The 13603-nt window shown below is 48.5% G+C and overlaps 1 protein-coding gene across 12 annotated transcripts in view; it reads left to right on the top strand.

Moving 5' to 3' along the window:
• The window catches only part of LOC101990739 (zinc finger protein 226-like), a 36854-nt gene that overhangs the window by 9021 nt on the left and 14230 nt on the right, over positions 1-13603 (top strand). For 4 of the 12 annotated variants that reach the window (XM_026786132.1, XM_026786133.1, XM_013351509.2 and 1 more), the window contains one exon: positions 3127-5041. In XM_026786132.1, coding sequence (XP_026641933.1) covers positions 3127-4448 — 1322 coding nt within the window. In that variant the 3' untranslated portion in view covers positions 4449-5041. Of the gene's footprint in view, positions 1-3126; positions 5042-6971; positions 7896-8531; positions 10678-11478; positions 11606-13603 lie in introns of those variants that run through there. The other 8 variants (XM_026786122.1, XM_013351508.2, XM_026786126.1 and 5 more) reach the window with 8 other exon arrangements.

The following is a 13603-nucleotide window of genomic DNA, read 5'->3' as shown; positions in this document are numbered from 1 at the left end:
TATCTATCTATCTATCTATCTATCTATCTATCTATCTATCTATCTATCTATCTATCTATCTATCTCCTTCCCTACCTTACTATTTCCTTCAGGCAGTACTGAGTACATGTGTGTGTGTAGATATTTGTGAATGAATACAGCCTGAAGAATTTTGACAACAGTACCTTTCCAGCACACAGAACACCTCTGAAATATTCCAGTTCTGTCAGTGCTCACCACCAGCCACTAAACGTAAGTCCTGGGGCCCCAACCCTTGGTGTGGAGCTCAGCGGTGTGGCCGGCAGGACTGTTTCCTGGCATCCATCACTTTTACTGTTTGTTTTCTGACACGGTGTTTTTCCTGAGTCTACTGATTTCTTTTTTAAAAACACTTTTAAAAGTGTTTTTTTTAAACACACAAGGAGAGAGAATGAAGTTTCAGAACTAACCCATGGAGTCCCAGGGTCCATTTCTGGAGCATAATTTGTCCTCTGTCCTTTCTGGGCTCCTCTGGACATGCCTCTGTGGTCACCCTGCTAACACTGGAGTGACCTTCTGGTGAAACAGGCAGGGAAGCCATCAGGCTAAGGGCTCTCTGTGAGTCAGAGGCTAGCCTGATCTACTACCAAGTTCCAGGCCAATAAGGAACACCACTGATACCTGTGCTTTAGTACTGACAAAAGTCACATGCTAACCAAGACCCTGCTTTAGTACTGATGAAGGTCACCTGCTAACTCCCTGTCTGTATAACAAAACACAGTTGGCCATGCAATAGGTAGAACTGTGTGGAGTTTGTTTTCCAACCTCCCACAAAGAGGACGCAATGTTTCGGTTAAAAAAATTCTCTGGAGCACAGTATTTTTTTTTTAACGTTTCTTTTGAAGCTCAGCTTTAAGGTTTGTTTGTATGAAGTATGTTTATGTGTGAGAGTGTGTGCCCCTGAGGCCAGCGCCCTCGGAGCTGGAGTTACAAGCGGCTGTGCTGCCTCAAGTCGGTGCTGGGAATTGAAGAACACGCTTAGCTGTCAGTCATCTCTCCAGCTCCTCGAAGGTCATTTAAAAAAAATGTTTTATTACTTAATGTGCTTGGTTGTTTTGCTTGTGTATCTGTGCACTCGGTACATGCAGTACCCTCTAAGGCCAGCAGAGGACATTAGATTCCCCTGGAACTGGAGTTACAGATGGCTGTGAGCAGCCTTGCAGGTGGAAGGAATCAAACCCAGGTCCTCTGGAACCGTAGCCAGTGCTCTTAACCCCTGAGCCATCTCTCCAAGCTCCTAAAGGTCATTAAAAAAAATAAAGACAACTTTAGAAAAAAATTAAGAAAAATAAATTATTAAATAAATATGGTGATTAAATCAAAGAAAGGACATTGTGCCATGTTCCACCACTCCACATATACATTTTTCCCTCATATTTCTGCATCCAAGGGGGGTGAAATATCAGTTTAAAGGGATACTAATCATGTAAATATTAATTTAATTTTTTGGTATGTATACATGGCTCGCCAGCATGTATGTCTTCACCAAATGCATGCTTAGTACCAGCAGAGGTCAGAACATGGCATCAGATCTGGGCCTGGAGTTGGATGGTTGTGAGCTGCCATGTGGGTGCTGGGAACTGAGCTGATGTCCTCTGGAAGAACAGCCAGGACTCTTATCCATTGAGCCATCTCTCCGGTTTATGTAAGTCTTCAGTGGCAGCTAGATTTTTCTCATTTTCCCAATAACTTAATTTCTCTTTTTCTGTTATTTGCTTTTGTTTTTTGAGACACCATCCTAGTAGTCCAGAGAGGTCTCAGACTCACTGTGCCTTGAACATGTGACCCACCTTCCTCCTCCTAAGTGGAAGAATTACAGGCCCTGGCCACCTCGCTCAGCTCATTATTGTCTTCACTATGTTGTCCTTGACAGGACCAGACTGGCTTCGAACTTACATCAGCCTCCTGTCTTTGCATCCCAGATACTGGGATCATAGGCATCTCAGGTCACCAAAGTGGCCCAATTCCCATCTTAAAACTGCATCTTGAGGTTTTTAAAACAGATAAGATGTAGCCAGACCTGTTGATAATTCCCAACCCTGTAATCTCAGCTACTCAGATGGCATTTTCAGAGGAAATTTGGTAGACTGTCTGAAAACGTGTAAAAGGGCCAAGGATGTAGCTCGATGGTAGAAGGCTTGCCTAGCCTGTGTGGAGCCCTAGGTCCACTCCTGAGTCCTGAGCAAACAATGTCTGGAGTCCTGGTATAAACCAGCACTGCTGAGCTGAGTAGAGACTGGAAGATCGGGAGTTCAAGGTCATCTTTGTTGATACAGTGAGTTCAAGGCCAGCCTGGGACCTGAAAGACCTTGTCTCAGAAAAGATTCCACAGGATTCTGTGGTCCTCCCTTTTCAAGGCAAGACCATCTCTGTAAAAAGATGGGCATGATGCATGGTCCAGGAATGTAGGGATTGTTAGCGATTGGCCATCCACCTCTGTCCTCTTCTTTCTTTCTTTCTTTCTTTCTTTCTTTCTTTCTTTCTTTCTTTCTTTCTTTCTTCCTTCCTTCCTTCCTTCCTTCCTTCCTTCCTTCCTTCTTTCCTTCTTTCTTTCTTTCTTTCTTTCTTTCTTTCTTTCTTTCTTTCTTTCTTTCTTTCTTCCTTCCTTCCTTCCTTCCTTCCTTTCTTCCTTCCCCTCTTCCTTCCTTTCTCCTTTTTTTCTTTTTTCTTCCTTCCTTTCTTTTTTCTTTTTTCAAGACAAACTTTCTCTGTAGCTTTGGAGCCTGTCCTGGAACTGACTCCATAGACCAGGCTGGCCTTGAACTCACAGAGATCTGCCAGCCTCTGCCTCCCAAATGCTGGGATTAAAAGTGTACACCACCATGCCTGAGGAGGAAAAAAAAAATCTTTTTTTTGTCCCCCCCCCCCAATGGGAATACTTTCCTTGCTCTAGTGAGGACAGAGTGTCAACTTGTCACTCCCCTGTGATGCTCTCTAGTGCCCCTGGCTTCTAGGGTGCCGAGGTGAGATGACAGACACAGGATGTTAAAGGGAAGGGGACCATTCTCTGGTCCAGTGAAGGCTGAGGTCTTAACTATGTAACTCTGGCTCCAGTCAACAGAGCATCCACACGCCCTGCCTCTCTCTGAACTCTCTTTATGCTTTTAGGAGCCAGGAGTCTAAATGAGACGGAGTTGCTTCAGGAGGTAGGATGGAGGTACCTGCCCCACGAGGAGCTTCTCTGCTCACGAATCTGGCACCAAGTTACAAGGGAGTTAACCCAGGGTCGAGACTGCATGGGGAACGCTGGAGAAGCTGGCTCTCCGTTGGGGAAACAGGATGGTGTCCAGAGTGAAGAAGCCGGCTTCAGTAAACATTCCGGTCGGAATTCGCGGCTTCAGCTCCACTGCGGAATGAGCGGTGAAGATCCTTCTAAAAAGGGGGTGAATGGGGAAGACGCTAGCTGGGACTGTCATCTCGGGGTGACTGGGCAAACCCACGTGGGAGAGAGGCGGTACCAATGTGAGGAGTGTGGCTACTCCTTCTGCCGCCTGTCGGGTCTTCAAGCTCACCACGTAAGGCACACGGGAGAGAAGCCCTACAAATGCGAGGAGTGTGGGAAGGGCTTCACCCGGGCCTCGACGCTTCTGGACCACCAGCGAGGCCACACGGGAAACAAGCCCTATCAGTGCGATGCTTGTTGGAAGAGCTTCTGTCACAGCTCGGAATTTAACAATCACGTGAGAGTCCACACGGGCGAAAAGCCCTACACGTGTGAGGCGTGTGGGAAAGGCTTCAGCCAGGCCTCGCACCTTCTGGCTCACCAGAGAGGCCACACTGGCGAGAAACCCTACAAATGTAGCACGTGTGGGAAGGGCTTCCGTCGGAGTTCAGATCTGAACGTGCACTGTAGAATCCACACCGGAGAGAAACCCTACAAATGCGAGAAGTGTGGCAAAGCCTTCAGTCGCGTCTCAGTTCTCCAAGTCCACCAGAGAGTTCACAGCGAAGAGAAACCGTACCAGTGTGCAGAGTGTGGGAAGGGCTTCACGGTAGAGTCACACCTCCAAGCCCACCAGAGGTCCCACACCGGAGAAAGACCCTACCAGTGTGAGGAGTGCGGGAAAGGCTTCTGTCGGGCCTCCAATTTTCTAGCTCATCGCGGAGTCCACACAGGAGAAAAACCGTACCAGTGCGACGTGTGTGGCAAACGCTTCCGGCAGAGGTCCTACCTCCACGACCACCACAGGATCCACACTGGCGAGAAACCGTACAAGTGCGAGGCGTGTGGGAAAGGCTTCAGCTGGAGCTCCTACCTCAAAGCCCACCAGAGGGTTCACACGGGCGAGAAACCGTACAAGTGCGAGGCCTGCGGGAAAGGCTTCAGCTGGAGCTCGAGCCTCGTGATTCACCAGCGAGTCCATGCTGACGATGAGGGTCACAGGGATTTCCGTGCACCAGAGGACACCCCCAGGAAACACACTCTATAAGATTTTATGATCTGCGACAGTAACCGCAGAAAGGTTGAGCGTCATCCGGAGGTTTCTAAATATCCTAGGACAGAAGGGACCAGGTCTGTTTGACAGAAGCAACATTTCTTAAGCTGCTGGTTGCCACCCCACATGGGGCTGCAGAACCGAATGTGGCGGCCACAAGGTATTTATAAACACTACAAGCTTTCTACATACCCAGTGGCCAAAACCTCAGAATTCAACAGCTAATAAGTCTGAGGGGCTTCTGGCAGCTCTAATGCAAGCCGCAAGCCGGGACTCACAGCGCGAGCCCTGGCACCTCACTGTCACCACACACAGTGCCCGCGGGCTGCTTGAAGTCCCTCTGCTCAGGGCCGACATTGCTATGAATCACAGTGCTTTCTACTCTGTGCACAATTTCTGCTCGCACAGAAGCATAATCGTTTACTTACACTGTTTTCCTCTTCTCACCCCTGGCACTTCAGTGTCAGACGAGTTTAGCTGCAGATTGTGCTGGGTCCCAGCCAGCGTGGTTTTAAACAGCCACGTAGCTACTCTTAACAGAAAGTGGTCCACTGCTTTCAGCATTAATAAAGTATCACTTATTGGAACGGTTCTGAAATACATTTCTTCCTGATTAACAGTAAACATTTGAGATGTCCACCTACATTGTGTGCCTCTGTACACAAGCAATGCCCGAGACACCTCCTGCCTTCAGTAACTCTTAAGTCAGCTTTGAGAAGAGCAGTCATTTGAAATTTTTTATTCAATCTATCTCTGAATAAAGTTTCTGTAAAATTGTTCCTAGGAGGCTTGAAGGACATGTTAGTTACACACACAGGCCGGTTTCCCAGCCCCGTGGAACCTGTGTACCAATGTCTATCAAACTGAAGGGCTTTGTCCATTGGTAGCTTCAGCAGTCAGGGGATTGTGGCCAGCGTTTCGGCACGCTTGTCCTTCACTGAAATATCTTTGTAGGTCGTCACACATGCACAGACCTCAATTTCATTGCTTCCTGAATTTTGACAAGTGTCTACACTTCTGTGGCTATTATCATCAGCTGTGTGTCTAGTCAACAGAAATGTGCCCCATGGCATTCCCAGTCAGCCCCACCTTCAGTTCAACAAACTTTCCGGCTTCTGAGCTGCAGATGCAAATCACAGCCGTTCTCGGGGCTCATATAGGTGCAGGGTGTTGGTGTAGAGTCTGACCTCTCGATTTATTCAGAAAATATTTGACAAAACTCAGCATTCATTCAAGATTAAAAAAATACACAGTGAGGTAAGAGGTAAATATGGAGTTCCAATAAAATGATTTTAGTGGAAACGCAGACAATAAGGCTGACTTTGTTATATCATGGTAGACTTGGCAGATGTTTGCTATGGGGTTGCTCCCACCTAGACATCTAAGTTTAGCATCCTCGCTGAATTCTTCTCCCTCTTTTGCCCTTGACGATTTCTGTATTGTTTATTTTTCCACAAAAATGTCATAAACGGGACCCTATCCTGTGTGGCCTGTCAATCTAGAACCCCATCCTGTGTGGCCTATTGATCTAGAACCCCATCCTGTGTGGCCTGCCGATCTAGAACCCCATCCGGTGTGGCCTGTTGATCTAGAACCCTATCCTGTGTGGCCTGTCGATCTAGAACCCTATCCTGTGTGGCTTGTTGCATCTAGCCTCTTTCACTTGTATAATTCGTTTTTTTTTTTTTTTTCAGAGACAGGGTTCTTTGTGTAACAGTCCTAGCTGTGATGGCGGAAGATACAAAATAATCCCACACTAGTTCAGACTTACATATAATAAGGGGTTTATTTATTTAGGGGAGACTCACAGATCACTATCCTAGATCACAGTCCTCTGCACGAACAGGAAACAGAAACAGAGTCTAGCAGCTAGAAGTGAGAGCTGGAAGCAAGAGAGCCAGGGCAGGCTTTACAGCTGCATTTATAGTCTAAGGGACCACACCCAAGTGGGCTGGTATCTTAAAGGCTATTGGCTGAAGGAGCCGAAGGAGCTTTCACAACACTAACTGTCCTGGAACTCACGCTGTAGACCAGGCTGGGCTTGAACTCACAGAGATCCGTTTGCCTCTGCCTCCTGGGTGCTGGGATTAAAAGTGTGTGCCACCACTGCCCAGCTACTTGTATAACTCTTTAATTCATCCATTTTGTGTGGATCCCAGAGGAGGGGTGCTTACTAGGGATTGAACCCATGGCTCCATACATAAGCAAGTGTTTTACCACAGCCTTCAGTCTCTAGGCCTTGGACATTCCTTTTCATTGCCGAATAGTATTCTTTTGTGTGGCTAGACCACATTTGGGTTTGGTAATGGGGGCAGGCAGCTATAAACAATTGAAAACCATTTCCTTATCAACTTTGCCTTCATTCAGACCTAGGATTATTCTATGTTGATGAATGGTGAGAAACATACTTAACACGGCTAAAAACAGAGCTTTTGAGCCCAGCTGTCCATTCTCCATCCTCACCACCAGTGTGGGACAGTTAGGTTCTGCTCACCAACACTTGGGATGCTAACAGTGAACCCACACTGACATCCCAACACTTGGGATGCTAACATTTTCTTTTGTTTTTGTTCCTTTTTTTTTTTTTTGCATCTAACAAGCTTGTGGTGCTAGCTCATTTTGATTATATCCATTTCTTTTCTTTTACAAAAGATTTATCTTTACATGTCCTTGTCTGCTATAGTCATCACATTCCTATTTGAATCCCTGAAGCCATGTTTGAATCTTTGCCCATTTTTGAAGGTTGATTATTTCCAAGGGCTGGCAAGATGACTCAGCAGGTAAAGACCCCTACTGCCCAGCCTGACAAGGGAGTTGGATCCCCGGACTCTCATGGTGCAAGGAGAGAATTTTCTCCTGGAAGTTGCCCTATGACTTCCTCGCTTGCGTTGTGGCACGCACATGTCCAACACAAGCATGAACACACCGATAGATAAATAGGGTTCATTTTGTATATTTTTAGTTTTTAAAAAGATTTTATTTGTATCGATGTTTTGCCTGCATTATGTCTGTGCATCACGTACACTCATGCAGTGCTCGAGGAAGCCAGAAGGCGACGGCGTCCTCTGGAACCGGAACTGGAGTTCTATACTTTCAAGGTACACATATTACTATGTAAAGATATTTTACTCAGGCCTTTCTTAGGAGTATAAGGAATGAAAATCTAGAGGGAAATTCGATGCAGGAGGGCGGTCCTCCACTAGCCTTCTGGGACTGCGTCTGTGCCTCTGCATCCTCACTTCCGTTACCACCGAGCCGGCGCCACAGTTTCTCCACGCGGAATTATGGGAACTCGTCAGCTTCAGATTGACTTGTTAGCCATCTGTTCCCCTGGGTTTGAGTTATTTTAGCCAGGGACCTCTAGAATGTCCCCTAGATGCTTTTGAGGTCGACAGTTCTCAAAAGCATTTGGGGAGACAAGGAAGAAGTGAAGTTTGAAAGGTAAGGAGCCGCGGCCTTCCGTGGGACGGGGCGTACCTGGGTCTGCGGGCCCTCGGTGCCAGCCGCTTCAGTGGCCCCTCTCCCCATCTGCAGCCCTCTTCCCTGCCCGCAGCCCCCGTCTCCCTGCTCGCCGCCCCCCTCTCTGCCTGCATCTCCCTTCTCCCCGCCCGCTCGCAGCCCCTTCTCCCGGCCTGCAACCTTCCTCTTCCCGCCCGCAGCGCCACTCTCCCTGCCTGCAGCCCCCTCTCCCCACTCGCAGCCACCCTCTATGCCCGCAGCCCCCCTCTCCCTGCGTGCTGCCCCCCCCCTCCCCGCCCGCAGGCCCTTTTTCCCTGCCCGCAGCTCCCTTTTTCCTCCTGCAGGTCCCTTTCCCCACCCGCAGCTCCCCTCCCTACCTATAGCCTTCTCCCCACCCGCAATCCCCCTCCCCACTCTCAAACCCCCTCTCCCTGCCTGCAGGCCCTCTCTGCCTGCAGCCCCCTTTTCCTGCCTGCAACCCCCTCGCCGCCTGCAGCCCCCCCTCCTCTCTATAGCCTCCCTCTCCCTGCCTGTAGCTCTGTCTCCCCGCCTCCAGCTCCTTCTCCCTGCCTACAGCCCCTTCCCCGCCCTCAGCCTCCTCTCCCCGCCTATAGCCCCCCTCCCTACCTGCACCCCCCTCTCTCCTGCCCCGCAGCTGGCTCTGCTTCTTCCTCTCTAGCTGACCCCTCTGCATTTTCTGGCTGTTCTGCAAAAGAGAAGTTAGACCTTCCTAGTAAAAGGGAAAAAAAAAATGGATTGTAAAATGCTTAAAAACTGTCTGGCATGTGGGTGTCATGGAGACCATTGTATTATTCCAATTCACGGCTTCTGTGAGCCAGCAAGTGCTGGGCTGTCCCCACCTATGAACCTTATAGGTAGCTGGCTGCTTGCCGCAGGTACTGGGGCACGAACCATGAGATAGAGTAGATGGAGATGGGATTTTGTAATTTCACTATTTTCGATTTGCCCGCAGTCCTGACTTCCCAAAAAGCACCGTGCGGAGCCCCGGGTGAGTAAGACTGACTCTGGCGGGTGTGTGGGTCTTACACTGTGATTAGACGTTAGGAGACTGGCCTCAGAAGCTAGACTGTGTGAACCCACACTGACTTGGTCCACGCTCCCTGAGGAAGCTGGCCAGTGTCATGTGAAAATGGATTCGAACTGTCTCTCAGGGATCTTGAGAGCAGGGTTTGCATATTTGTGTGTGTGGACACTGCAGATCGACTCGGCTTCTCCAGGAGCCGCCCCCCCCCCCCCTTTTTTCCCTATTTATCATTTATGGGGGGGGCACATGAGTTGTGGTGTGCATGTGGGAATTAGAGCAGGGTTTGTATATTTGTGTGTGTGGACACTGCAGATCGACTCGGCTTCCCCAGGAACCTCCCCCACCGCCCCCCCTTTTCCCATTTAACATTTATTTTGTGGGGGGGCACGCGAGTTGTGGTGTGCATGTGGAGATTAGAGGACCAGTTTGGGGAGATGCTGCTCACCTTCCACCGTGTGGGTTCTGGGGCTCAAACTCAGTCTGGTTTGGTGGCAAAGCGCCTTACCCACCGAATCACCTTGTGGGTGTCTTGCTCACCTTACAGTTAGGTGAGGCTGACTGGCTGGCGACAAGCAGGGAAGATAATGCCATTAGCTGCTCTTCTCAGCACTGGCTTTACCAACCTGTGCCACCGGCACAGAACTCGGGTCCCCTTGCTTGCCCAGCAAGCTCTACCAATGAAGCCATCTCCCCAGTTCCTCATGGTAGGGTCTTCAAAAAGCGTGTTTCATCTATTCCACTCTTCCCAAATAATGTTTACCGTGCAGACATGGAAATGTTGGAAAATACAGACTTATGCAAAGAAAGAACTTGTTCCTACTCTAGCCTGTGAATGGAACAGTGACTGTTTTAGCGTGGTTTCTGTCAGGTTCTTGGGTAAGTTTCCCTTTAGTGGTGTCTGTGTTTCAGGGGACTGGCTGTCCCCTGCAGCAGTTGAGAAACTCACCCTGAACTGGCAGCCCTGGCCTCACCTGGGGAGCCCTGCCCTGCTCAAGCCCTGCCCACCTAACTGGATTCCTGCAGACATTTCTCTTTCCTTTCTTTCTTTCTCTGTGTATCTCTGGCTGTCCTGGAACTCACCTCCTGCCTCTGCCTCTTGAGTGCTGGGATTAAACAATAAATACTGTCAACAGTCCTATCTTACTACAGACTCCCAAGGAGCAGAAGGCGCTGGTGTGTGTAGGGTCAAACTAGAGTTCACACAGCACTCATTCCCTGTGGGCTCTGGGGAGTGGATTCCTTGCCTTCTCTTGTCCTAGAGTACTTCCGCCAGGAGTGGGAAGACTGACTAGCAGCCACTGTGGATTGTTAGCGTTAGAGGTTATTTCCGTGGGCACTGGCATCACCATTACTACCAGCTGTGACTCTGACAATTTCTGATCATTAAAGCGAGTTCTAGGACAGTCAGGACTGTTACACAGAGAAACTCCAAATCAAAAAAAAATTTTTTTTCCCCTGTAATTTAAAATTTAGAGAAAATCGCAAAAATTAGTATAAGGAAATCTAATGTCGTGGTTGGGTACACTGCTCTGAGATGTTTTCCTGAGAGGAGTATCTGTGATACGTGGGAGGAACATGCACCTGACTGTCTGACAAGGGTCCTCCGCCGTGTGTTCAGTGGCACGCTGGCTCTGACCTCTGACCTCTCTCTTTTCCTATTTCTGCTTTCTTAGGCTTTGCACCTCCTGGAAGGAACACTAAATGATGAACACTCTCAAGGTAAGGAGAGCTTGCCATTTCCGCCCTCAGAGGGCTGAGGTAATCCTCAGAGAAGATGGCGCAGGGGTCACGGTGCTTGCCTCCAAGCCTGAAGACCTCAGTTTGATCCCCAGGACCCCCATGGTGGAAGCAGAGAACCGACTTCCACAAGTCACTCTCTTTCACACGAGCACTATGTCACACGCACTCCTGTGTGACACTGCACGTGGGTGTTCTCACACGCACTAAAAGAATAACGTGGTTTTAAAAATAGGATGTATGAAAGCAGTTGAGGTCCTTAGGATGTGCCAGGTGCCCGTTTGTCCCAGTACGTTTAGCTCCTCCCTGCCTTTTCAGGGCCATTTTGTCTCTAATGGACGTTGGTGTTGATCCTTTTCCTGGGGAGACACAAACAAACATCTTTTCACCCCAAGTAGGGAATCCATGACAAAATCAAGTAACAATCCCACCCAAGTCCAAGTAGGTGAGTCAGTGAGTTTCTTGGAGTTAGCCCCAGGACTGTGATGCCACACTCAACCTGGAACTGCAGACACCTCAGGAGGTAGAGGTGTCCCTTCTGGGAAACTCTGCTGACCTGAGTGTCCTCAGCAGTCCTTACTACTCACCCTGTGACCAGAGGGGCTTTGTGCATCTGCCCAGTTTCTAGGACTTCCTGAGACTTTTGAGTTGTTTATTTCTGGAATCTCAAGAAACCTCATTTTAGAACTTCCTGAGTCTTTCTGAGCTTCCCCTGGGACAGATGCTGCTAATGGTGCTAACAGTGGTTGGTTGTAAGATTGAGGTCACTTGTGCTTCTTGTAGGAGGCGGTGACATTCAAGGATGTGGCCGTGGCCTTCACTGAGGAGGAGCTGAAGCTGCTGGACTCCTCCCAGAGGAAGCTGTACCAAGAGGTGATGGTGGAGAATTTTAGGAACCTGCTCTCAGTGGGTGAGAACGGAAACTCTCTAGCACATATCTTTGTGGCCTTGGAGTTGGGAGGAAGCTTTGGGGCTCTCAGAATGTTTCTCTGAATTTGCTCATTCCTCTGGTGCCTGTGGAAGCCAGTAGAGGGTGTTGGGTCTTTTGAAACAGGAGTCACAGATGGTTGTGAGCCACCATGTGGGTGTTGAGAACTGACCCTGGGTCCTTTGGAAGAGCAACCAGTGCTCTTAACAACCGAGTCATCTCTCTAGCCCCACATTTTATTATTTTTAAAAATTATTACATCTTGTTCTGTGTATGTGTACATGAGTGTGGGTACCCTCAGGCTAGAAGAGGGTATCAGCAGTTATGGGTGGTTGTGAGGTACGGGATGTGGGTGCTGGGAACTGAACTTGGGGTCGTCTGGTAGAGCAGCAAGTGCTCTTTACTGCTGGCCCATCTCTCTGGTCCCTCTACTGATGATTTCTTAAAGATATTTATTTTTATATGTGTGTGTGTGAGAGACACTTTGGTGTGAGAGTCTTCAGAGGCCAGAAAAGGGCATTGAATCCCCTGGAGCTGGAGTTAGGCAGGTGTGGGTGCTGGAAATCAAACGCTGGCCCTTTGGAAGAGCAGAAGTGGTTTTAACCACTGGCCCATCTCTCCAGCACCGAACTGGCAATAATTAAATAGAAAACACTAGCCTTTCTCAGAGAAAATGACACACGTTGTATGAAAAGCTGGCCAAGTGCGTGAGTAGGTGTAGAGCCAGTGAGGAGGGAGCAGAAGTGACGGGAGCTTAAAGGTCACTCAGATGTTGTTTGTGCAGTATGTTAATGATGGGAGGGTCACAGAATAAACGGTATTTCTCTACTGGGCTGTTGTGTAGGAGTTTCAAAAGACACTATTTTCATTGTATTGGTGACGACTCAGTTGCTCCTGAAGTTCCCACTGCAGTTTTGCTCTAATCTGCCCTTTGGGCATCTGTGGTTTTGCATGTTTGCAGAGCGTCACCTTTTCAAATGAGATAAGTCGCACATAGAGGAGTGAAGCCTCTAATGCAGAAGGCAGCAAAGAGGGAGAGAAATTTAGGCGAAGTCATACGTGACTCATCCCAGTACTTGCTGTTCACTGTCCCTGTTGCCGCTGCCATGCTGTCCGAATGTCCAAACTTGGTCCGAGGTCATTGCGACATGCTTGTGGAACTTGTCTTCAAATTAATCCTAGCCTCGTTCTGCCGTCTCAGGAGTGTGGGCTCGCACAGGCTGATTCACGCACGTCTTAAAGGACTTGTAGTTCTGTGGAGAGGACTAGCTTGAGACGTGGTTTGAGCAATTGTAGCTTCACTTCATGTTCACTTCGATAGGAAATGATGTTTCAATATGGCTTTAACCGCCGCCACCCCCAGCACTGGCATCAAACCTCGGGCCTTGTGTACGCCAGACAAGCGCTCTACCACTGAGTTCCGTCGTCATCTTGGGAAGTGTGTCCCACAAGAATTCCTATAATTAGTTCTTAGGCTTTATCCATAGGAAAAGTAAAATTCTGTCTCCTTACTCCTTATGTCGGAGAAGGAAGTCTAAGAAAGTAGCCAGAGTGAACTTTGCTGTTAAGAGGTTTGCCCGGCTGCAATCCATTAGTTTCCTCCAGAGTTCACATCTACAGTAAGAAATGAATATTCCATTGTTAGCCCAACAAATGTATGGGGGAAATTAAATATATAATATATACTGAAACCTATAATAAATTAGATATAACACACGCACGTACACACACACACACACACACACATTTTTAGTAGATGTTTAGTGATGCCATTACTGCTTGTAGTGGTTCTCTGGTAGTTTGTCTCCTATTTCTTCTGAATGTTTATCACAAGCTACTTTAGTTTCCCTGATACACTGCATTTATCAAGTTGGAAGACTTTTGTTTGAGAACAGGGTCTCACTTTGTAGCACTGGTAGGCTGGAACTCTCTCTGTAGACCAGGCTGACCTCAAACTTGCAGGGATCTGCCTGCCTCTGC

The sequence above is a fragment of the Microtus ochrogaster genome, linkage group LG4 (genome assembly GCF_000317375.1).
Source record: "Microtus ochrogaster isolate Prairie Vole_2 linkage group LG4, MicOch1.0, whole genome shotgun sequence".
In the NCBI taxonomy this organism is placed as follows: domain Eukaryota; kingdom Metazoa; phylum Chordata; class Mammalia; order Rodentia; family Cricetidae; genus Microtus; species Microtus ochrogaster.
This window is presented reverse-complemented; position numbering and strand designations above follow the sequence as displayed.